Source organism: Sander lucioperca, chromosome 11 (genome assembly GCF_008315115.2).
Source record: "Sander lucioperca isolate FBNREF2018 chromosome 11, SLUC_FBN_1.2, whole genome shotgun sequence".
NCBI classification, from domain to species: domain Eukaryota; kingdom Metazoa; phylum Chordata; class Actinopteri; order Perciformes; family Percidae; genus Sander; species Sander lucioperca.
In genome coordinates this window covers 4368419-4393535 of record NC_050183.1, presented here as the reverse complement: position 1 = coordinate 4393535, position 25117 = coordinate 4368419, and the positions used below count along the sequence as shown (strand labels likewise).

Below are 25117 nucleotides of genomic sequence, written 5' to 3'. Positions count from 1 at the left end.
AGCTAGTGCGGACCGCTGATTAGCTTACAATGCTAGTATTCGGGGCACAGGGAAAGTAAAAACAAATCGCTATTTATACCACTAAAAAGGCTCAAAATATCACCAAACTTCAACGGTAGCATAATGAGGGTCCCTAAATGTTAACCGAAGCATTGAGAACATTGTAATTGTACAGACAGTTTATTGAACGAAGAGCTGCGGGAGCTCCGAGAAAGGGCTACGAGAGAGAGAGAGCTACCGGTAGTCAATGCCGCAACACAGCCTCGTACTTCGGGAAACTGGTGGTGTACCTGCGGACATTGTGAAGCTATGGCCACCCAACAGGAGTGTCTGTGTTGCACGGAGTGGGACCTGTTGCGTCGCGACACCCAAGAGACGCAGTGTTTTGTACAGTCTGAAGATTTCCCCTCTCTGATAAACAGGGCTGTACTTGAAACTTTTTTCCATGTCCCAAAAATAAATTGGAGACAGCGATCCAGACCGGAGGGACCAGATGGACAGTTATCCACCGATTAAGTACACTAGACAAGTTATGTTTTACATCGGTGCGATTATTTCAGATATATTGAGCAAATTGCTTTTGATTTTAGTTTGTAAGCTTTTGTAAGCTGTAAGTCATGACTGGTTTTCAAGACGCGGCCGCATGTAAACATGAACGTGAGTCAATAAACTGTCTTTACACTTACAAAGTTCTCAATGCTTCAGTTAACATTTAGGGACCCTCATTATGCTACCGTTGAAGTTTGGTGATATTTTGAGCCTTTTTAGTGGTACAAAATAGCAATTTGTTTTTACTTTCTCTGTGCCCCGAATACTAGCGTTGTAAGCTAATCAGCGGTCCGCACTAGCTTCTTTCAAGCTACAAACACATTCGATTAGCATGAAAACATGTCCCAGAGAGCGATCGAGTGGGTACACATCTGTTATTAACCCCTAGGTTCATTTTGCGCCGGAATTGTCCTTTAAAGCCCCAGTGTGTAACGTTTGTAGTTGTTCATTATCAAAATCTGTATTGCCCTACACAAACTTGTCCTTTTTCATGAATATTGACCATCACCATCAATTTCAAGTATTCCTATTAGCTTAGAATTTTACATTTGCGCTTGCATGAACTGGGGTAGACGCTCCATAATGATGCGGCATCTTGAAATACGTTAGCTGGTAAGGGACATACAGGACATACTGCTCCGCCTTTCGCGTTTTCGACTCACAGCTGCTGTTAATGGGTATCGTCACTTCCCGGCCCCGGCAAGTTTGAAGAAGGAAACATGGAGGACCATAAGTATTCAAAATCCAAATTTCAGAAACAGGAGTCTTCTTCTTCTTCACCCAGAAAAAGAAAACGGATATTGGAAAGAGCAAGAGACCGGCGTCATCAGAAAAAAGAGTGAACATTGGAGCTACTTTGGATGCACACACCAAATCCCAACTAGTTAATTATCCTCCGGACCGCTGCAGTCTCCTTTTCTTTCTCTTTCCTTTCCGTCGGGTGGCGCGCGTGCCCGCTCGTGGTGTGAAGCACGCGTCCACGCCACTCTCCGACATGAACTCATGGATGTATTAAGAGAACGCATGAACTCCAACAACGACGGCTGATAGACAGCCTTTTGTACACCTTCGCTTTTGGAAGCGTGAAGGCTACCGTAGCTGCAATACTGCGTGGCGAGAGAGAGTTGATTGCGATATATGATCTTAACGCTAGATGGGAGTAATTCTTACACAATGTAGCTTTAACCCTAACCCTAACCATAGCCTAATCGACTTCAAAGCAGCGCTGCGACCGTTGACTTCAAGGCACCTAACCCTAACCTCAACCCTAACCCTAACCATAACCATAACCACTGCCTAATCCTAGTGACTTCCAGGCAGCGCTGCCTGGAATGAGACGTTGGGGGTTTAAAACACCGATAAACTAAGAGAATGTTAAGTTTACAGTAATATAATGGCAACCCTGCTGCCAGTTCTTTACTGTTTTTTTTTACAGGAAAATTCTTTACAGTGTACATTTATCTTCAGAAACCTTCAGAACAAATTGAAATTTTATTGACAGCCTTATCACTAAAAAGGGGCAAATGTACGATTACTGTAGCACATTTATTTTAAGAAAGTTAACTTTGAAAGACACCCTCCCTTTTGTTACAATAAAACAACAATTTCTGTCTCTGTGAGAGTTTAGTGGTGTACTAAACGTGATATTCGTATTTAACTTCAGGCTCATATTGTTCACCACTGCACCAGGAACTTTGAGCGACGTCAAAAAAATCAAAGCAGAAGTATCAAGGTAGCAATAAAGAGGGGAAAACTGTTTTGATGAGAACTTTTTTTTCCCATAAAAGAAACAACTGCTGCTAGGTTTGTGTGCAATATTAACACTGCCTCGAGGCTCAACAAGCTCTTGTCAAAGAAACCTCTGCTGGAGCCGAAAGCATCAGTAAAGGTGATTGTGATGGTGCTTGTTATGCTCATAGACAAGTGCATGGATGGGTTAAAAAGATGATATCAAATGATAATAAAGAATGAAGATTAAAGCCTGGTGAGTGACAATCAAATCAGCTCCAGTGCACAACCCTTGCTACTTGCATGCTTCTGAGCTGCAACTTACAGGGTACAAATATGCATAAAAAGGATCAGGTTTGGTATTAAATGCGGCTTATGCTAACTTTTGTCCATCCCTCATTTTCATGATCACATATGAAATTTGGCTCAATATTGTTATTGTTATGCGACACTGAAGATCTAACTTCTTGCAGACACACAGCGGTGTCACTGTCATCTATCAGCAAGAAAAGGTTTCAAAACTACTTCACAGTAACGACAAAAAAGTGATACAGTCAACGATTATATAAACCCTCTTTCTGATTATTCATAAGATGCTTAAGATTCCAGCCTAGATGCTTACTAAGAGTACCTGAAAGGACTTGTGATTATGACTATGATGGTAGCACAAAAGGAACAATACAAGTAGTGCAGAGTACCCTGGCAGCATAACAACAGTAAAGAATATTCTAAGTTATCACATCTTTTATAGAACAGTCATCACCACATAAGTGCTCTCCAAGTTTGTGTAAATCAATTCAGAAATACTGCAGAACAGCAACCAACAAAGCACAACTGGTGCACTTTCTTGGTCATTGCTTAGATAACATGTTGTTCTGTATAAGAGACTTTTCCATCTACTCATTCTGCTCAAAGCAGCTTTATAACTGACAACAAGATTTGTGTTTTTCACCAGGACATAAATCAAACAGCAAAACTGGTTTGTTACAGTATGGACCCTTTGTATTAACATTGTGTTAAATACCTTGTGTTCAACACAGGGAATATTGCAACTGATTTTCTCATGACTTGTACTTGTACTAAGGTTTCTTTGAAGAAACAGCGGTTCAAATCGTTTACTCTTGGCAAAGACACTAAACATTTACTCTGTGTAACAAAGTTTTTGGTACATACAGTGGGGGGCTTTGCCGTGCTAACTTACACAATCAAAGAAAACAAACAGGAGCTGCTGCTTTGCCTGTGGCTGGTGTTCGAGCAGAACTTAAAAAAGAAAACCTAGGGAGCAGGAAGGCAGCGTTACACTTTCTTTCCCACACAGTGAGGTTCTTAGATGGTTTACACTGCTATGCAAACAAGGAAATATGCTCATTACAATAAATTCAGTGAGACATTATGAATAAAACATCAAAGTGTTTGTCTACTGAGGAGTAAAGGTGACAATTATATAGAAAAAATAGATTCTTTATTTAACATAATTATTTCGATCTCCACCTCTCAGTCATCATGCCATGCCTAATTTTTAAGCTGCGCTTATCAATATTTTTTACAGTAACAATGTATCAAATTAATACAGTATGTGTAATGTAAAAGAGGCTTGTAGTGACGAACCTTCACAGAATTACCACCCAATTTTGCAGCGCATGTCAGCTTTAGGGAGGCTTTCAGTGTATTTTGGATCAAAGTCGACTCTCATCAACCTTGTTTCCAGCTGTAGTAGGCAGCTGTTTGGAGCAACAACAAAAAAAAACTCCACTGTACACTACCTGCCCAGCACCAAAGGGCAGATGGTCAAAGTAAGAGACTAGCTGGTGAACATAAAGGAGCATAAGAAGAAAGAAAATGTCAGATTATTATTTCAGGAGTTGGTGGAGACTTAAAACGGAGCTAAAAGGAGAGTAAATATTGGACTTTGGACATATTGGATACTCGCGTAGCCCATGTCTTCATGTTTGCTGTATGCGTAAATAGGCAGGTGTTTGCTCATACGTTTTACCATAACAACTTTATAGGGTGACAATATGTGTTGTGTTTTCAGATTTCTCTACTGCCCTACGCAAGTGACTAAAAATTGCAGCTATAAACAAAGCTTCTGACAACCCAACAGCAGTCTTTACATTCAGTCTTTGGTCTGACTTGATGGCTTCGGTCGAAGTCTCTGGAACAATCAATCAACATGGTGGCTGGCCCCTTAAGGTTTCTTGTAAGTGTCATCTTAAAATAAAATAAATGAAAGAGCCCTTTGGCAATGTTTCATATTTTACCACCCCCTTTTTACCACCACATTTAGCCTATGTTATTTGACTGCCTATTAATCCATACAAGTCATTTCATAATTTCATCACATCAGGATTTTTGTGTGCCTTACAGTTATATATTATAAAGTGGTTCTTGTTTATTTAAGACTAATACAATTACAAGTGTAAGTATTGTAAGTGCAAATTGTTGTACAGTGTTCTTATAAATAACTCATCTGACTGCTTTGGATCAGTAAATTATCAGTTTAGTTTTATGATGGTTTCATGTGTGATTTTTGCGGCTGGTGGTTTCCAGAGTCTCATTATTATGTAGCCTAAAGCATGTTTGATACACCACGGACCACTCTGCATCCAGCCAACTGGCCACTCAACTGTTCCAGACAGCTGTTCCACATTTAAACCATGAGAATTAAGAAGAAGAAAAAACTACACTATGTAAAGATGTCAGTAATGTCTTAGCACTGCCTATCCTCAATAGATTTTGTGGCAGGATGAACTTTTCCCTCCCTCCCTCTTTTAATTTTACTTGTCTGGCTGTGCTGCACAGGAGAAAGTTTATAGTAAACGCTACACTTGGGGCTAAAAGATCAGTTTCTTGCTATACTTAATGACTCGGGAGAGCTTTTTGAACTATCCATCATGTATGAAATGTGGTAGGGGCTGTCTGAAAGTACAAATCAGTTATGACTGTGAGTGCAGGAAAAGCAAAGAAAGGAGAGGCTCAAAATAAATCACTGCTGGAGGGCTACATATATCAAACTCTATAGTTCATTCAAAATGAGTTTTGTCCACTATATATATGTTGTGCATTTGGACTTTGACAGTAAGGTACAGTTTGAGAAATGTAATACATTACTTTCTACTCAGACAAGTGGCAGTTGTTGAACTATAACATAATGGAATTTCTTATGTGAAGAACTCAGGGCAAAAGCAAAAACATCAAGGTTGCCTTGTTTTGTATTTCCTAGAACGTCAGGTCAGCGTCTTTTAATAGCTAAATATCACAGCTGAGAAGGTGTCGATTCTGACTTGCAGGTGAAGGCATTAATTCTGCTTTTTGTTGTTATTCTCTGCCATCATATTACAGTTAACAACAGGTACAACAGCTTCCAGAAAGCTTAAAATCTGTCACACACCATAATTCAAAGGTTTATCAATCCACCATCTTGTTGCAGGTGAATTCTTACACTATATTCTCTTTTATTCAGCAAAATATAATTTATTTCTCCTCTGTGCGTGACATTGTCTTGTGTTTTAATTTTTCTTTTAAATGAATGTGGCCCCCCTGGAGTCTTTTTACCTTTTTATTTTCAGAGGCATCAGTGCAGAAAGGGAGTCACTGCGGTGCAACCAGGGGTGGGTGTCGATAAGAAGTTGTAGAAAGGTTTCAATGCTCTCTGTTTCACTTCTGTGAAGAAATGTTGATATTAATCGTTAATATATGTTTAGTTGAAGTCTAGAAAAGTAGTAGTTTTCCACCTAAAAATACTGATTTGCTGTCTTGAATCAGACTGTCAAAGAAAAAAAATCACACCAGCCATTAATGCCAATTTGCTATGTAAAAATATGACAATGTAAATTTCAAAGCCAGATATGGAGGGGCTGTTCTACATCAAGCTTCATAATAATTCCATTAATTAAATTACAGTATTTGTATTTTTGTAAGTAAAACATGGATCCTTAGAATGGGAGATCAGTTATCCTTACGTGTTTTCCTCATGGATCTTATGTTCCGTAAACCCAGGCTGCAGGGCAGCATTTGTATTTGGGTGTTTGTTGTGATTGATTGGCACAATTCCCTGCAGGATGTCATCCATTATCATAATAGCCAACCAAATCCCTATTACTGAAAAATGACCATGCACTTAGAAAACAATAGCTTTCATTAGGCTGCATTACACAGGTTAATAAATTAGTCCCATGAACTGAGGTTGTGTGTAAAGCCAAATTCACCTAAACAAAATAATGTGAGAACATGCAATAAAACAGAAAAAAACAATAAAGGTTCTTTGCTGAGGCATTATGGTTCAAGCTCCTCATTCACTCAGAACAGTCAAAATAAGGCAGCATATGCTTCAGTGGTTTTTGCCACATCGTTTGCATACAATTAAGACAACTGCAGTTTTAATGCTGCAGATTGTTTTAATATGCACTAACACACACTAACACGGGCCATTCTTCTTGGGTTTATATGCTCCACTTTTAAAGATGCCAATAACAGTGGGAAGTAGTATACATATAAATCTACTGGGGAAATATGCTGTCCTGAGAAAAATGGTCTATTTTTGTGTCACTTCATTCTCGCTATCAAAGCAAATTGCAGAAATTAGAAGGGATGTCTGAGGTATCCATTACTCAAAACAGCTCAGATGCTGTGATAGTCCAGTGCCTGATCTCTTTAATCTTGTTCATAATTCCTGAGGTTATTACGAGTTGAATATTAGAGGCTGCTAGTCTTCTTTCCCCTCTGCACAGTGCACTATCACTAAATGGAGGCATTGTAATTATAGCTTTCATGCATGGAAAGGTTCATTTTCTGAGGTAACTTGAAGGGCTCAGGAAAAAAAAAAATACAAACTCAATGTTGTGACTGACAAAAGAAGGATGGAAAATGTCTTACTGTCACAAAACCAGAGTGTAAGTGTTGGTATTGATGGTATTATCACAGCTATTAACAGTAGAGGGAGCTTCAGTTATGCAAATTTGAATTGTATTTGTGACAAGATGAACTTTTCACTCCCCCTCTTTTAATGCTGCTTGTCATGGAACATTGGTTGTTGACTCATTTCCAACACAGTGAAATGTCCCTTGTAACCTCTGGAATCCAGCTCCTCGGCTCACTGTCACAGCCAGGCCTGCAAATAGAAATGTTTCCCAACTCCTACTTTCTCATACCACTGCGATAAGCAATTTATCTCCTCAGATACATAATAACCATAGATGGAAAGGCAACTCTCACAGCACCCAGAATGAATTCATGGAGTTTCAAGACTCCTGTTCTGATTTAAACCAAAGGCAATAGTCTTAAACTTGTTTTTAGTGCAAAAACTGAAGCAAACCGTTCACAGGAGTTCACAGCCACTCACCCTATTTAATTTCAATGGATCAGCTCCAGACAGTGCATCTTGATAACATCACTGACTACAATCTTGGCTCTGTGGTCTGTGCGATACGATTTCAAGATAAGATATCATGAAACTATATTGATTCTCTTGGGGAAATAATAATAATAATAAAAGAAAAGAAAAAAATTCAGTGGGAGAGAGTGTTATATAGAATTCAGGGAAAAAGAATAGGATACTTTTTATATAGGATATAAACTTTAAACTGGAAAATAAAATCAATACAGCAACAAATAAAAACGCTGAAACAACACCATGCAATTGTTACATGGGATAATATGTTGCTTGATTACTGGTTACAGTACCAATTTAAAATATAATTTTGTAAAATCTTAAAACTGAGTCAATTTTAAGCACATGCTCTCTGAAATACTGACACATGCTGACTGCTTGATTTAGTTTCTTTTGTTAGCCTACTATGAAAAATCCTCAGGAAAGTTTTGTTAATGTTATGTTCATAACAAGCTATGAGGCAATAATTCAGAGGAGCCATGCATGACAACATGTCACGTCAGAGAAATGTATGTCATTTCCATGGTTACGGCTGGCTGTACAGTCAGTTAAGTATTATGTAGGTTAAGTCAAAAGGCTTAGAGCAGCATTATGCTATGGGCTACTTGCTCTAAAACAAACTTTGTATGTCCCCTGTGTCTCTCTTTGTAAGGCTATAAGTGTGTGTGTCTGTGAGTGATAGAGCTTAATAAAATATCACTCTAATATTCCCAAGATTTACCAAGAGGGATAATTCAATGTCTTCATTGTATTTTGTGTTTCTTTTGTAGGCCTACATTTCATATCAAATTGAAATGATTACATAAAATAAATCGCCTTTGAATATTAGTTGTCTTTAATATGGTTAGTACATTTTCAGAGTTTTCCTATGGGATACGCCTGCGTCACTATCAGTAAGCTACATTTCCATTAAATGCTCAGATTGTTAATTTCCTTAGTTATGGGGAATAAATAGGGTTTGGTTCTCCAGTCGATATCTTTAATTGCTCCTGGGTTGTATCAATACCTACCGGTTTTACTGCTCCATCACGAGCCACTGGGAACGGGTTGCCCGGGAAACGGCCGCATGGCAACAGGATCAGAGCCTGGGGGTTGTCTGCTTCTAGGTCTGCTCCCATTTTACATCGCATTTCCTCACTAGATGGTGTGCAAGCCACTGGAGAGAACACTTCCCCGCACAGTGGGCTCTACATCCAGCAAAACAAACCTGGGAAAATATACCGCGGACCATTTCTTTACGGGACTCCGAGGAGGAAAAGTGTGGAAATAAAGCGTCGTTCGCGTCAAGGCTTTCTTTTTTAAGCTAACGTTAACTCCTCGCTTTTTTGCAACAAGAAGACTTGGGAAAGCGGCAACAAAATACAGCTGTGATGGACATAATGATTGCTGTGCAGGATGCTTGTGTCTCTGGTCAGTGGCTTACTGCGATAATTCTCAGCCTGTGCTGCTTTCTGCCGTCCTGTTTGCCCGCTGGACAAACTGTGGACTATTCCTCGGTTGAAAGTGTGGTCAGCAGACAAGGCGACACGGCTCTACTGAGGTAAAACAAGCTAACGTTAACACAACTTCACTTTCTCCCGCTCACATTCACTCTCTGTCGGAGTTCTCCAAATGTCGGGACCGCACACACTCCTTAACACCAGTTCATCGTTTTAAAGACGTACGATAACTACTTTTAAACGGGGTTATCACCAAGCGTCTGTGATAAACACACAATAGGCCATTTTCCCTCCATCCCGTCCTTGTTTTCGCCTGACAGGGGGGCGGTCAGTGCAGCGGCCACTATGTAGGACGCCGCTCTTGCGACCAGTGTATTAGCGGATGGTTACTACAGTAATGGCAAAGTTTTCTAACGTACTTTACCTTTGTGTACACCAGCTAACAGAGATAATGTGTTATTATGTGGTGTGTTTGATTTTATAGCTGCTCGCAAGTGGGACGATATCGCTTGAATTAACCAAATTAGCGTGACGCTGCCTGTCGCTTATGTTATATGATTACATTATGTTCGTTGATTTCCTGAGCTTTCAATGCTAGGAGTGCTAAAAGAGGAGCTGAAGATAGAAAACAGAGCGCGACGTGCTATTTTCTGTAGTGCTGTCCTGTCAGTTTTGCCAAATGTACAATGTGATGTAGCAGTTTTTAAAAGGAGGCTGAAAAGTGTATTTGTGGTCGATGTTTATCAGAATCGAGTTATGGCAATGACGCGCTCCCTCCCCCAGCCTCCAGCAGCCTCCCCCATCTTCCCTCCATCACGTACGCTGCGATGCATGCTGCACAGGTAGCTGCCCATTAAGGACATTATCAACTGGGCATGGGCGTGGTTTGGACCAGAGCACTAAGAAGTTTGTATTTATAACATATTCTATTCTCAGCGTATCATCAAAACATTGTTAAAATAGTTAACAGTTTACATAACAATAGTACTTTTTATGCATAATTTTCAATATACCACTCTTGCAGTTTTCTTTCTAGGCTATAATTGCAAACATCTGTGTCTGCTTTATTTCTTAAGAAAATTTAAAACTACACAAAAACAGAAAAAAATGCAAATCGTTGGAGGGCTCTGATAATATCTTGTTCCACCAATATCAAATATCCGCCGTGATGGCTCTGAGGAAAAGCTGAGGGGGCAAGCCTGCCCCATTTCAATATGAATTCTGTGGATGTTGACTCTGAGAGATGCTCGATGTGGACCTGAATACAGAGAAGCTAACTGTCTAAAGTTCAACTCAGCTTGGCTTTTAGTCATTGTTGTCTCATACTTGATTGCCGAAAAGCTGAATTGTTTCTGTGGCATAAGGTCATCATACTCGGCTATATGGAGATGAGGGTCTACTATGAGGGTGGTTTAAATGGGTTGGTGCTCATCACAGAATTACCTTGGCAACGGCTTAGGGGCACTCACTATTTTTACCATGTTCCCTCCATGCCTAAAGGGCCGTCCTGTCAGAGACTTAAACCTCTGACTGTCTCTTTAGAGAGGGCGTCTAATTCCCTGGTGTCAATCTGGGTTGGCTGTGATCAGTGGCAGAAGCTTTGCCTGAATCCTGATGGTTTATTAGGCCAGAGATTATCTCTGTGCTATGAATCAGCTCAATAAACAAGTTGCCTCCCACCCCCTGAATAAGGCAACACTCTCCATATCTTGAATAGATCAAATTTTAAAGATGTTTTTATTGCCAGGTTATGCAGTTAATTAATGGGTTATTCAGCACTCACTGTAACCATTTGTTGGCTTTTTTCACTCACGTAACTGCCACCACTGTGAAGTTATCACTTTGCTATGCTCGCACCTGTTGACCTAATTCAATTTTATTTTATTTACATATATATATATATATATATATATATATATATATATATATATAGTATCAAATAACAAGAGTTATCTCAATACACTTAACAGATAGAGTAGGTCTAGACCACACTCTATAATTTACAAAGACAAAACAATGCCATTAATTCCCCCAAAGGCAAGCATTTAGTGTGACAGTGGCGAGGAAAAACTCCCTTTTGGGAAGAAACCTCGGACAGACCCAGGCTCTTGGTAGGCGGTGTCTGACGGTGCCGGTTGGGGGTGTGATGAACAATGGCAATAATAGTCACAATAAACCATTAATAGAGATTGTAAACCTCTTAAACTGCTCTAATTGCCTCTCTGGATTGCATCTAGTTCCAAAACACTGTCATTACCAAAGTGATGATGAAGGCCTACTTGGTACAGTCATTTTCCAAAACCACGAGGAATCATGGCTCTGTCTTTTTTCTTCACTGGTTTTGAAAGCCAGGCATCAAAGCATGAACCATTTTTTAGGAACTCAGTGCAGAAAACAGTGCCTGTTTGTTAAATTTCTCTATTGTCACAACCCCAGACTATTAGAGGCCAATTTTGCTGTGCCCTAAAGCTGATTGCCGACTAAAAAATGTGCGCATTCTCAAATACTGACATACCCAGAAGCACGCAATTAGTCACTGCCTCTGGATTATGGAGTTGCTCCCGAGAGGTACGTCCGCTGTCATATGTTCATTTCCCCCAACTCTTTAATTCTTAGCACTGCATTACTGCTGCCCCGATTCATGTTGGACAGTGGGTCCACATCAATTAAATGATTTGAGCTTCTTGAAGATGAGGAATGGTCCGCATGTGTATCATCATCCTTTTAATCTTTTTTGATTACTTAAAAGCTCAGCCATTTTCAGCCTCTAACAAAGGCCCTTGTATTTGAAATGAGTCATGCTGCTGCTTCCACAGTGTCTTACATGAGTGCATTCAAGTTATGCGCTGTATGCTCCATTTTGTTATATAATGGAATTCTATGAGCTTCCATATAGCACATTGTTTTGGAGGAGCTACACACCCTTTGTTCCCAATCCTTTTGCAGGTTTCCTGTCATTGGATTCAGTTGAATAAACATTGACTCTTCCCATTGAATGACTCATCTGGCTATGAATTAGGAAACACACAGTGTCAGTAGCTAAGTTTCCATCCACTTGTCAATCTAATTATCTAAAGTTCGGTAAAGAAAACACATGCGAATAAAGCCGGTGAAAGTGTGTTTCCATCCAACGGCTTTAAAGCGAATAAAAACCTGTGCATAATGACGTCACATGCTGTTTTGCGGTCAAATTGCGGTCAAGGTACATTAAAGTTGACAAATTAAAGTCATTCATTTTGTCCCGCTGTTTTATTGTTAATAATAAGAAAGCGATCACCTGTTTTCAAAAGTTTGTTTTGTAATGTTAGTAGTCCCTCTAGTGGACAGAATGTGTAACAACAACCACATGCTGATAGTGGCATTGGCGATCCATAAGCCTGTGTAATATCGTAAATATTAATAACAGGATGAATTTGAGCATTTCATATTCGAATATTATTCGAATATTAAATAAAATAACAAATGGAATTTGAATAGAGTACAGAGTGGTAGGCGAAATGTTTGGGTCAGCAAGACCACCGTGTGTTTATGCTGTGTGCAATGCCATACGAACGAGGATGATGCAAAGGTATATTACCTATCTGGAGTAGATAAGGCGCACAAGATCTCGCTGCGCAACTATAGAGCGCACCTTGTGCCACAGGTGTATGGCGCAATAGACGGGACTCGCGTCCTGATTAGACCCCCTGCTGAAGGCTGCAGGGATTTTGTCAATAGAAAGGGCTGGCTATCAATCGTATTCTTACAGGCTGTAGTAGGCGATCGTTGCATGATAAGGGACATTTGGGTCGGTACTCCCGGCAGTGCGCATTGGGCGCGCGGTCTAACCCGGACTGGTCTGTTTAACCATAAAATGACCTAAAACTTAATCGCAATTCATTATTTATTCGGCAAATAATGTTTCCATTAACGTTTATCGTATAAGCCGCATATCGATCAAGAGAAAATCCGATGAGACCGAATGTATACATTTTGAGTCGATATCCATGAAATTCAATCGAATTTTACTGTTTCCATAAGGCATTTTTTATTCGATATCACTTAATTTGCATAAAAAACGTGTGTATGGAAACATACAGAATCTTCCACATGGATAAGCAGCTGTAATCAACAAAGTCGAAATGACTGTCTGCCTGTAACACTGTTAAGAAACACTCCTTCCATTAGGCTGTTTTTTAAACTTTGACAAAGTAATCTCTCATGTTTTTCCACACTTTCCAGCAAAATCCTTTTTCTTTTCCCAGTGTGGTGTCCCTCTCTGACCACATATTTAAGGCTTTTTGTCTTCCTGTGGTCTGTACATGAAGAATCATACAGATGTTAACAGGCGAACATGCTCGGCCAGTCTTCCCAGCCGACCATGATGAACTGAAAGCCCAGCGACGACCACGCGCAGTGACAACCTGCGGAGCCTTCACGCTGGAAACAACATAAACCTAGCTTAAAGCGTTGGCTGCTCCCATACACTTGGAATTTGCACTACTATTCTTAAAGTATGTCTGTCCTTTTATCTCGATATTTTCTACTTTCCAAATAAAATATGTATATTAGGGTGAGCTCTAGACAAAAACTACACTGATTGGGCTTTAAAAGCTACATTTAACATTCTTTAAAAGCAGAAAATATGAACCAAGGAAATAAATGGAAGCGAGGCTGTACACACCAAGAATAAGACAATGATCCAAGCTTATTTTTGTCATTTAGTTTGACAGTTGGCCCCCAGCCACAGAGTCAGGCCTGCACCACAGGCCCTAGTCTCTGTAATGGTGCAAAATTGACCTGTCACTAGTTTGAAAGTCTGGTATTCGTATAAATCTAAAATCATTGCCTGGTGTCAACAGACCAGTTGATGAAAATCTTTTCTGGCTGTACATGATTGTACTGGAGCTGCGTTTTCCAGCCTTATCCAGGACAAAAACAGTGCCATGTATCATTTTCCTCAACTGTGTCATTATTATGGCTCTGAAAGGTCTTGACATTTACTATAAGCACTTGTGCCAAAGACAACATCTAGTTTAAATGGCTTGGTGTTCCCACACCAAAGCAGATGCTGGTAAGACGGAATGGAGGAATATGAACTGACTGTTCAAACTCCACAAGACACAATTTAAAGAAGGAATTAATTAACACGGACAATAACCATGGCTGAGAAGCATCCTCTCCACTTTCTGCATTTCATCATTTTTTTTAATTAGGCAACACAGCCAGTTCTGTTTGAAATTATAAGCAAGGCTACTTCATCTCCAACAGCTTGGTTGGAGATATAGTGTGCACATCGGTTAGCTGACAAACATCTGCAGTTCCATGCACTCATTTGGGGAAAAACCTGGTTTCTGAGAGACTGGCTCCCAAATGGAGTCATCCAGGTACAGATATAACTAACGGCAAGAAACCCATACTGTCTTATGTCAAAAAATGTGACCTTTACTCTTAAACTGTAGAAAGCAGACATATTGTGGGTCCATGTCCTGTTGCCTAAGGGGAGCTGGCTATACTAAAGTATTCCCCAGATTAATTACTCTGGCATATACTGTATTTGCAATAGATGTGTTTTAGTAAATGGAAATTTGCCAATAAAGTGACATGCTACAGCAGTGGCTAAAAAGGCTTTCATAGCAGCTGCCTTTAAGACCTCCAGTTAACCTCCTCCACAGCATCCAGTTGAAACTCAGAGACTGTCATGACTTGTTTTAAAATGTTTGATTCAGCCTGTTGCTGAAAGCAGCCTTATCTCTCAAATGAGATGAAAAATGATCTCAAATATGCATGTGTTCCTTTTTTAGTCTTTTGTGTCAAGTGATATATATTCAGTCATTATAGAACGACACTACTCATGAGATAAATCAAATGCTCGTTATGATTTACAAATGAGCCTAGGTTTGAAATTCAGATTAAGGTGCACTCATCTCTTTTTAAAATACATACACAGAAAATCCAAACTAGTGTTTTTTTCTGGCTACCTAAATAACACATTTTAGGATGCTTTTTATTTATAGGCCAGGATTTATGGCCTCATGTTGTAACTGTGCACTAGGGCTAACATACATACATTAGAGCCAAATTTGCACACTGTAAACCATTTCCAAATGGATTACATTTCTAATCATAATTTGTCAGGCAAGTCGATCCATTGTACCTTCTAAAAATTAAGCATTTCTATTTCTAATATATTTCAATTAGCACTAAAGTGATTGAGTGCCCCGGTAAATTAAAGCCTAAATGGAAATCCTTTTCCCAAGGTAAATCCTTTGAGGAAAATAGATGCAATGTTAGGTTTTAAAGCATCTTTCTAATATTCATATAATCACTACAATTATAGGGGATAGGGAAAATGATTTGGGGTGGAAAATGGAGCCTTTACCCGTACCCTGCTGTGAGCATCCACGTAATTGCAATAATTCCACAGTAAAATCTCAAAGGAGTGTTTGTGTTTTGTGAGAAAGCTGTAAGCCTTAAAATTAAACTTGACAGAGAGTGACTGGAGAGGCAATAACAGGTTATCTTTCGGGCAATTTTAAAGTTAAGTTACTTGAAACTGATTTTTTCAGAACGTGAATGAAAGTTTGGCTCGGAAACAGTTTACTATTTCATTTGAGCATTGTGCCGTGCTTTGTCCGCTTATTATTTACAAGTGTAATCACTACAAGAGTGTGGATACTTTCAGTCAAGTGTTGAGTGTGTGTGAGTCTTTAACAGACTGCTTAATAAGCAGAGAGTCAACACTGATTTTCAATGGGCTGTAGGGGTGGAACGGTACATGTATTCGTATATTGAACCGAAACGGTACGAGCGTCTCGGTTCGGTACATGAATTTACACGGAGAATACACGGTATAAAAATAAATAAAACTTGCGTGCAAATTAATTAATGTAATGCGGAACTACTGTTAGACATGCGGTTCTTTAGGGACACCTAATCTGTAGCCCTGCCCTTAGCTCTGAAGCTCCCGAGCTCCGCCTACATGTCGAGTCAGTCGGTCTAGTGCAGTGATCGTCAACTGGCGGCCCGCGGGCCAGATCCGGCCCGCATAAAGCTTTTAGTCTGGCCCGCAGAACAATCACGGATTCAGAAAATGTAAAGAGGAAAAAATGTGTTCTGTTATTTAGCATTTCAAGCATTTACAGCAGGTAACATTACACAGGTAGAGCACAAACCCAGCCCCTATATTTGCATCTCTATTCACATGCCGGGAATCTGTAGATGCCTGCGCTCCACACACAGCTGAGCCGAGATGTGTGTGCGTTAAAACACGCAGTACCTGACTGGGAACGATACAAAGAAGATAACCAATGGCCGCTGGGGCAGATGAACTCACGCTAGTCTCGTTGCTGTAAGTAGGCTACAATAAAACCTTTGTGAGTAAAAAGTCAATACTTATCAATGCACTCACCTGTATAGACAGGCATAAACATGTAGAAAGCGATATTTCAATCTGCTCTGTCTGCTCAGTCCACTCTTGTCCACCGCGCTGTTTTACACGAACACAGCTCTACTCTGCAAATAGCGAATTTTTACAAACAAGCTAAAACAAAAGCTGTCTGTTTGTAGTCTAACTGTTTATCTTAGTTTGCTGGGAATCTTGAAATTTGGACAAATTCTTATAAATTTAACTGCTGGCTGAACGAGCCATCCTCTCCGCTGGAGCGGTAAACCTATGGATGTATTAAGACCAAACATGTACATGTGGCTACTTAATATGCACGTGAATGACGCGACAATTATGTTTGCGTTCTTCATTCTTGATGATGATGCTGGTTGTATTATTTCGCAACAACATCGGTTTCATTGCAAATGGGCATAGGTGACGAATGCATAGCCTGCTTATCAGTCCGTTCATCATTATAGCTGGTCAACTTTTCGCTTCAGCCTCGTTGACAGTGACATTCTTACCTGACAACAGCCTTTCTTTCTGCAAGCATTTTCCACCAATCAGGACGCTGCATACTACAACCATGTTTCCTAATCACAGACTTTAACCATCATTCCTCAGTGAACTGCCTCATAGTCTGAGATATTTTTCTACTTAAAGAGCTAGTTATCATGGAGTTTCCATGTATATATATGTATGTATATATATATATATATATATATATATATATATATATATATATATATATAGCATTTCGAACAAAAATAAGCTATTAGGAAGTCCGCCGAAGAATGTCTGCTTAGAAAAATTCTGGCCCTTGGAAAAATGTAGTTGATGACCCCTGGTCTAGTGAGTCCACACGAAGCAAAATAGTCCCTTCCATATACAACCAAACACGGCGTATAGCTGTATCCCTTCTCGCCTCGACCACAAAGTGCCTCCAGGCCCGTTTGCTTCGCTGTTTGCTCCGGTATTAGCTGTTAGCTCCGCCGTTAGCCGTTAGCTCCGCTATTAGATATTAGCTCCGCCGTTAGCTGTTAGCTTCGCCGTTAGCGTGTGAAGCTAACACCAAAACTCGTCAACTGCTCTGTGTAACCAATTCACATATGAGAGCAGCGCTTGTCTCCCATATCACACAACTAGCTGATTTGTCTTATTTTGTTTACAAGTTACAGATGGAGTCTGGAGATGATGTGGGGTACTTATTGTTTACTGTTTACATCTTACTTTATACACTTCAAGCTGTGACAGCTAGCTCAGTGGACAGCCTGAGACATGCACAATAAAAAAAATTGCCTTCTGCATTTTTGTTTTGCTTTTCCCTCCATTGTACCGAACCAAACCGTGATGTCTGAACCGAGGTATGAACCGAACCTTGACTTCTGTGTACCGTTCCACCCCTAATGGGCTGTATCACAAATAACACGGTTTCCGTGCATGTTCCTGCGGATATATATTGTCTTTTTGTTTAGAGGATTAAGCTACTCTCTCTGACAGCCATTCCAGAGTAAATTTCTTATTACCAGCTCTTTTGTTGTTGCACAGTGTACAGCCTTTTTCGCTCTAAAATCATATGCCAACACTTCCGGTCTTTCATCACAGAGAGCTAAAACGATTCCTCAGAGCCCCTTCAATTAAAATCCTTAATCAATCAGTTAGCATCTCCTTGCATTTCATGATAATTAGTTGTGCTACTCTGACAACATTGTGTAATCTCATTTGGGCATCCTCAGTTGAGCCTAGTATACCAGCAAGTCTTGTTATGCCTCTCATGTCAGCAGGCTATAATTTTTTTTTGCTGACATCAGAGTTTGAAGCCTGTGTGATGTTGAAGCCTTGAAACAAAGAGTGCAGGCGTATGGGTGGTACACTTTACTTAGTATGCTGAGCATGAGAAACACCTCAACCTTTAGTAAGCTTCTGAGAAACGTGAAATTTCCTGCTTGGAATCTCTGCAGGAGGCATAGCCTCACCATAGGAATATATCCCCAAATTCAACTCTGTTTAGTTTAGAAGGTGAACTTGTTATGCAATTTTGATTGACCAAAATCTTCATATATATTTCACAGAGACAATGTGTTGCTGAATGTTTTAAGCCTATTTCCAATGAGTGTTACTATACAGAAGTGAGACTGTATCGTTATCATGGGAGATATTCCCTTAGGATAGAGGATTGATGTCATTATCTTCAATGCAAGATCTCATGTGTGAGCATGGTTTGAGGCTGCAGAGACTGCAGGTAAACATTAGTTTGATCCCAAAGGAATAATAAATCAGAAGTGTTGACACTTGGTTGTCTTAGCCAGGCCCTTCTGTGAGTTAAAACAATCAAAAGGGATTTCAGCTCTTGTAGAGGGTATTTTCCTGTCCCTAAATGAAATTTAACATTAGTCTTGTTTCTTGGTTTTACACTAGAAACATGCATTCCTCTCTGAGGAACCATGATTTCGTAGCCTGACGTCGTCATACAGATTCTAGTCAGAATATGAGTCTGATACTGCTCCATTGGGCTGTGATTATGGGGCGTGATTCAACCATAGACAGTATATAAGAATGGACCAACAGACCCCGCTGCTCTGGACGGAGACCAGTGAAGGATATTAGAAGCACTTTTCCGGTGAGCGCCGAGCGTTACCGCGCAGCCTCCAACTGAGAGAGACGGCGTAAATGTGACGTGAGCAACCTGTCTGAAAGTTGTAAGTCTTCTGGTAGCTGTGCCACGAGAAATCTCAATCATTCCCAATCTTGCAGAGACGGAGAGCGTAGGTATATGTAAGGAGATAACATGGACACAGGCTAATTATTGCTAACTAAAATGCTAGTTAACATCAGGACAGTAAGTCCTGTGGTTATGACACAATCGTTAGCCAATTTTTACAAAAACGTGAGGTAGCCATAACGTGAGGTACAAGGTAATGGAGCCTTTTATACATTTTCGTGTTTCTTTAGAAATAAACAATGGACAAATAAAGTTTTGAAACGCTTTAGATGTAAAGTTATTCACTGTCAAAGTGACATCAAAATGAATGGCAGTCAATGGGATGCTAACGGGGGATGATGGCTTATTAGCATCAAAATGGCGCCATAGGAGGTTCGGGTTGTGACGAGACGCTTACCCCCTTGGTTTCAACCGAACCAGGAAAGAAAATGCCTCTGCACTCAATTGGATAGACCTACAACCAATCAGAGCAATGGAACTCAACTCTCAACAGAACTCAACCCCAATGAGAAGAGACGAGACAGTGTATCGTCTCCATATCAACCAACCTTTTTGCACTTCCGTCCTAACTTCTGACTTTTAGACTTTTTTTGTAGCTGGATATATCATTTGTTTCGTGTAAATATGAATGTGGATAACGTTAGTGATATGAGATGCTTGCTACAGTTGCATTTCTAGTGATGAATCGGCGAAAACACGTTTTATTTCTCCGATTCACGGCTTTGTTCTAACGCTGCTGGGCGCTCCCTCTCTTCAGCTAGCTCTATAACGTTTACCGTGCTTTCGGGCGGTCGTTGAGGCTCCGTCTAAAACGCTGCCATTTCGTACAGCTGTTTGTAACATAAAAATAAAATGGATTATTGATCATTTTATTTCTATAATTGTATAGTTGACTTTACCAGCTGACTTCTCTATTGGCTGTTGAAACAGGTGATGTCTCTTAAGTTCTAAAACCAGCCTCTGCGACTTAAACAGCTGAGTCGCAGCGACACCATCAGCTGGTTTGAGTCGAGCTGAGACGGCCGGTTGAGGATTTTAAAATGAATGCGCTGTCGATATCTTCTATAACAGACGTGATGGCGGAATCTACACATCTCAATTCTCCAGCGGCAGCCACCTTTGTTGTAAACAAATTCAACCCAAGCGCTCTTTGGTGACGTGGTTGATTACGTTACTGTTGATCATCTGTCCATCATCGTATAAAGCCCGCCCTGACAATTTGATTGGTCCGAACAGCTCTGGTTCGAGCATAGTTGCTCCACAACGGATCAAGTCCAGACCGAACTTCCCAACCTCAAATGTTGTGGGCGGGGCTAAGTTCGGCTGGCATCCAGGCTAATGATTTCAGAGTTAGGAACAGTGAAGCTGGCTTGCATGCTGTCCACTACATGTTGAGCATGATACGTCCAACCTCACATAACCATCAAACTAGGGATGCACCGATTGTGAAATTCTGGACCGATACCTATGTTTAAAATAACAATTTGGCTGATAGCCTATATGCCCTATACTGATACCAATGTTTTGTTTTTACCCTTTTGTGACAGGGAAACGGTGAAATCTTTATTATAAAATATAACTGAACTCTTTTAAAGTGATATATCCCTTCATTACACTATCTTTTGAATGAGCACAAATTCAATACAAACCTTTCTGGTTGCCATAGTTCCTCTGATTGAAAAAATATCAGTGTCTCTTATGAGTCATTTCACTACTAAGAAATCTTTATAATTACCTTGTCAGTGTTTTCAACGGCCAATCCAGGAAATAATCTAAATTAAGTATTGACTGTAATCTCTATTTTACCACTTCAGTTAGCTCACTCATGTTCACAATGGCTGGGGTGACCACTGATTAGCAAATTCAACAGCTAAAGGAGATTCGTATTGTCGTAATTCTTTTGGCTCTATGTTGGCATGGCTAAAGAATTTAAATTGGAGTCGCTCTGAGCAGGTTTTAGGTTTTGTTTTTTTCTTTCTCACTCTCTGTCATCTGCATAATGAGTGTGTGGATTTCAGACTGCTGTACATGTTTGTTGGAGCAAAGTAATTGGAGAGTCTGCATTGTTAATTATTAGTGAATGGATAAAGAAGCAGTGGAGCAAATCAATATCACTGAGAACAGTGCTACCTTTTGTTTCCAGTGGGGTCAAGGATTAAATTCAAAGCCTCATTTCTGAGAAATTCATTCATATTGTTCAGACTTTATGCATAGTACGTGCATGCCTAATATTCTATATGGTGTTGCAGTACTGGTGAAATACTGAAGCATATTCTACTGCAATGCTTTACTTTTAATTGTGTGGTTGATGAAAGGCAGCCATGACAAATGCCCCTATTGGATACTTGCTGTACTGCTTAATTGTAGATTCATGACAGTGTATTAACTCTTTGCTACCTTGCACAGATTGCACAAATGTTTGTTTTTTTACTGTAGAGTAATCCAAATAACCAGAACAAAATCTTTTTTTGCTCAAGTTTGATTTAAAACAGTCCCCTCAGTATCTGGCTTATGGGGGCAGAACACTATCATCAGTCACAAAGGTTAGAGTTGTTTTAGGTAGGCCCCCGACCTCCATTGTTTAATAGCATGTTTAGTAACGTACCGAACCCCTCCAAAAGCATAAATTTAGTTCTTTTACGAGGGAAATATATTTACATTTTTGGCCACAACAGACTGTGGGGGGGAGTTTAATTTCTCCACACTCCTCTGTCTCTGTCTCTTACTTTCCCTTTCCCTACTTCACATTATCTTTACCTATTTTTCTCTTTCTCTCTGTTCATTAACTGCATCCAGCCAAGGTAAATGTAGTCGTGATTAGTTACTACCTAGTAATAGATGAGCTGTCAGGTATTCTCTGGAAATACTCCAGACTTCGTTCTATCTTTAGTATTTGGTCTGCTCGTACACTGCATGTTGGCTTAGCCTTGTTCTGTTTTGTGTATTCAGCAGTCAACTCATTGTGCTTAATCTAAGGGATCACAATAAATCAGGGATTGGAAAATAAAAAAGGATAAACTGCAGCCAAGGCCCATATCAGTCATCAAATTATCAATTATCCCATTTGAGACAGAGGCTGGAGGCTTTTAGACAACATAATCCCATATCACCATTATCATAGCGCACAATACACACAATACGCACACATGCACAAATAAACCACCATCTTTGCTACTTGCCACAATACATTTACTGAATCAGTTATGGTAACTATCATTAATACATGGTAAAGTGATAGTTAATTCCACTTTACGGTTAACAAACAATCAAATGATAAGTTATGTTTACTAATTATTAGTAATGTATGTTATATTCTCATTATTTATACATTTATTTAGGTAATACTACTTGTTTTGTAAACCATCTGTAAACATTATTTGGATTCCTATTATAAAGTTGCAACTAATGCTTATGAGAATAAGGTTATAAAGCATCAAGTAACATTAATTTGGCCTGTTCATTTAAAATTGATATTAATTGATTTGATGATTTTTGTAATCAAATTATTCGAGTTACTCGAGAAACCGTTTTCACATTTTGTAAGACACATTGTTTTGTTAGCTTCAAATGTCTAGCGCTGAAACGAGTTGATTAATTGAGCCATAGAAATGTCATGAATTGATTAAATTAGTTAATCAGCAATGATTTTGATAATCGATTAATCCTTTCAGTCAATCTTAAAGCAAAATGGCCAAACATTCACTTGTTCCCACTATGGTAATGATTGTGGCTTTTCAATGACGTTGACATCATTGTAAACTTAATATCTTTTGTTGTAGGCATTTTCTTTTTTTACATTTGTTTTGACCTTTTGTACATTAAAAACAATTATGTACATTAAACGATTAATCGAGAATATAATCGGCAGATTAATCAATAAGAAAAATGATTGTTAGGGATGTACCGATCAGCTTTTTTGGCCCCCGATCCCGATTTGATTGTTTAAATTGAATATCTGCTGATACCGCGTCCCGATCCCATATTTGTATTTGCTCAGATAATGGGGCTGCACACCGTTTTTTTTGTTTACAAAAATAACTAAGTAAACAAAGTAACAAAAATATGTCTTAAGCTTAATGCATTTAACTTTTCTCCTCTCAACACCAAAACAGTTCTCTTTAGGATCCCAGCCAACCTTCAACTAAAAAACAGTCAACAACGAAAACTACACTTATTGAGTGCACTTAATAGTCAATCTTTGATTTTCTTCTTGTGTTTAACTCCGATGTCCGCTCCAGGGAATAACAGCCTGTAAGCGTGGTGGTTTCCTGGTGGAATCACGGAATAAGTGTGAAGAATTGCAATAATCAGCTTCTGTAAAATGGATGACTAAGAAAGACAGACTTTTTACTCGTTGCCAAGGGCTGGCACTTTACGAGACACTCTGGACAGACACTGGTGAGTTTGGGCACCGAGGCATCTGGCGGTGTTTCTTTAGGGCGTGTGTGATTAAGGCTATGTTTACACGTGCCCGGGTATTTTCATAAACGGACATTTCACCCTCTTCGTTTTCAAAAATAACATTGTGCACACCTGTCAGTTTTCAGAAAAGTGTTTGTTTACACGTACCCGTGTATATATGCCGTTAATGCCGTCAAGAGCATGCCAAACCTGTAGGTGGCAGTGTAACAAGAAGCTCAAGCCCACATTAGCCAATCAGAATCCCGAAAATAGCAGCAACAGCAACAAATCACTTCCTCTTTCTCTTTTGAACAAAGATGAAACGTCCGTTTGTCTCAGTTTACATGCAAACGTGCAAACGCAGTTTTCCAAAATCTCCACTCTGGTCGGAGGTTTTAGAAAGAATCGTTTTCAGAGGCGAATTCTCCATTTGCGTGTAAACGAAGGGCACAAATGAAGGGAAATGCCTTCGTTTTTCAAAATAACCATGGACGTGTAAACGGGGTATAAAGGCAGCAATCACTACAAGCTGATGTAGATGATCGGAGTAAGGTAATCGGGGTAAATCCCCGATCAGTTAAAAAATGTCCATATCGGCTCCGATCTGATACTTGCGATCGGGATCGGGACATCCCTAATTATTGTTACTGGCCGCCTTAAAACTGACTTAATATGCAAAGAGACACTCAACCAGCAATTCAAAGCTCTAGCCCAGTTTTTAGCAGCAGAATTACCTACATTGCTTTTCTACTGGTGTCTCAAACCCACAGAGTATGAGCTTGGCAGCATTAAAAGCTATGCTACTAATTCAGAAGCTTTTGGATAGTATTTCTCTCAGGAGATATTTTAACTATCCTCTTTAACTTCATCAAAAGTACATGCAAGCTTTACAGAACAACATGGAATTAACCTCTACTAGGTTCTAGGTGATGTCAGGCTCTGTTTCTCCTCCTTATTATACCCAGTTAGCATTATGAAAGGGGGATTACAGCCCTGAGCTAATTAGCATCCAGCCCTTGGAGCTACAAATGAAATGTATTAGGAGATAATACAGTGTATGTACCTACCATACTGCTGTCATGTTAAAATGTGAATGCCAATTAATGGATTTAACACACCGTCTCATCTTACTGTATTTTGAGAGACACAGTCTGCCACAATAGAACTTCCCTCAGGCATGCAATCAGTTTTGAATGTGTTTGTACAGTACTTACTGCAATCTTTAAAACAGCCAGTTGTCTTATGTGGAAGTGTGTGGGCTATGTCTTTCTTCTGCAAACCTCAATCCAGGCACTGTCTTTGATTCCAACACAATGCCCCCGCTGCCTTCCTCTCTGTACTGTGTGAGTGTCACTTTCATTTTAAAATATTCACCCTCGATTTTGCCAGTGCAGTCACTAATGGGTCTTTTCTAAGCCTGGAGAGGATAATCCTGTCATCTTTGTTTTCATGGCCACCTCAGGGCCATTCAACAAGTTCAAAAGAAAAAATCTGCAGTGCAGTGTTTGTGAGGTTCGTTTTTG

General features: G+C 39.7%; 1 protein-coding gene across 5 annotated transcripts in view; it reads left to right on the top strand.

Moving 5' to 3' along the window:
- negr1 (neuronal growth regulator 1) overlaps positions 1–25117 on the top strand; it is a 176734-nt gene that overhangs the window by 11230 nt on the left and 140387 nt on the right. For 4 of the 5 annotated variants that reach the window (XR_004106248.2, XM_031307112.2, XM_031307110.2 and 1 more), the window contains exon 1: positions 8783–9206. The exons of the other annotated variant lie outside the window; for it this stretch is intronic. Coding sequence is in view for 3 of the 4 variants with exons in the window: in XM_031307112.2 (XP_031162972.1) it covers positions 9037–9206 (170 nt within the window). In the remaining variant the exon portion in view is untranslated. Of the gene's footprint in view, positions 1–8782; positions 9207–25117 lie in introns of those variants that run through there. 5 annotated transcript variants of the gene reach the window in all.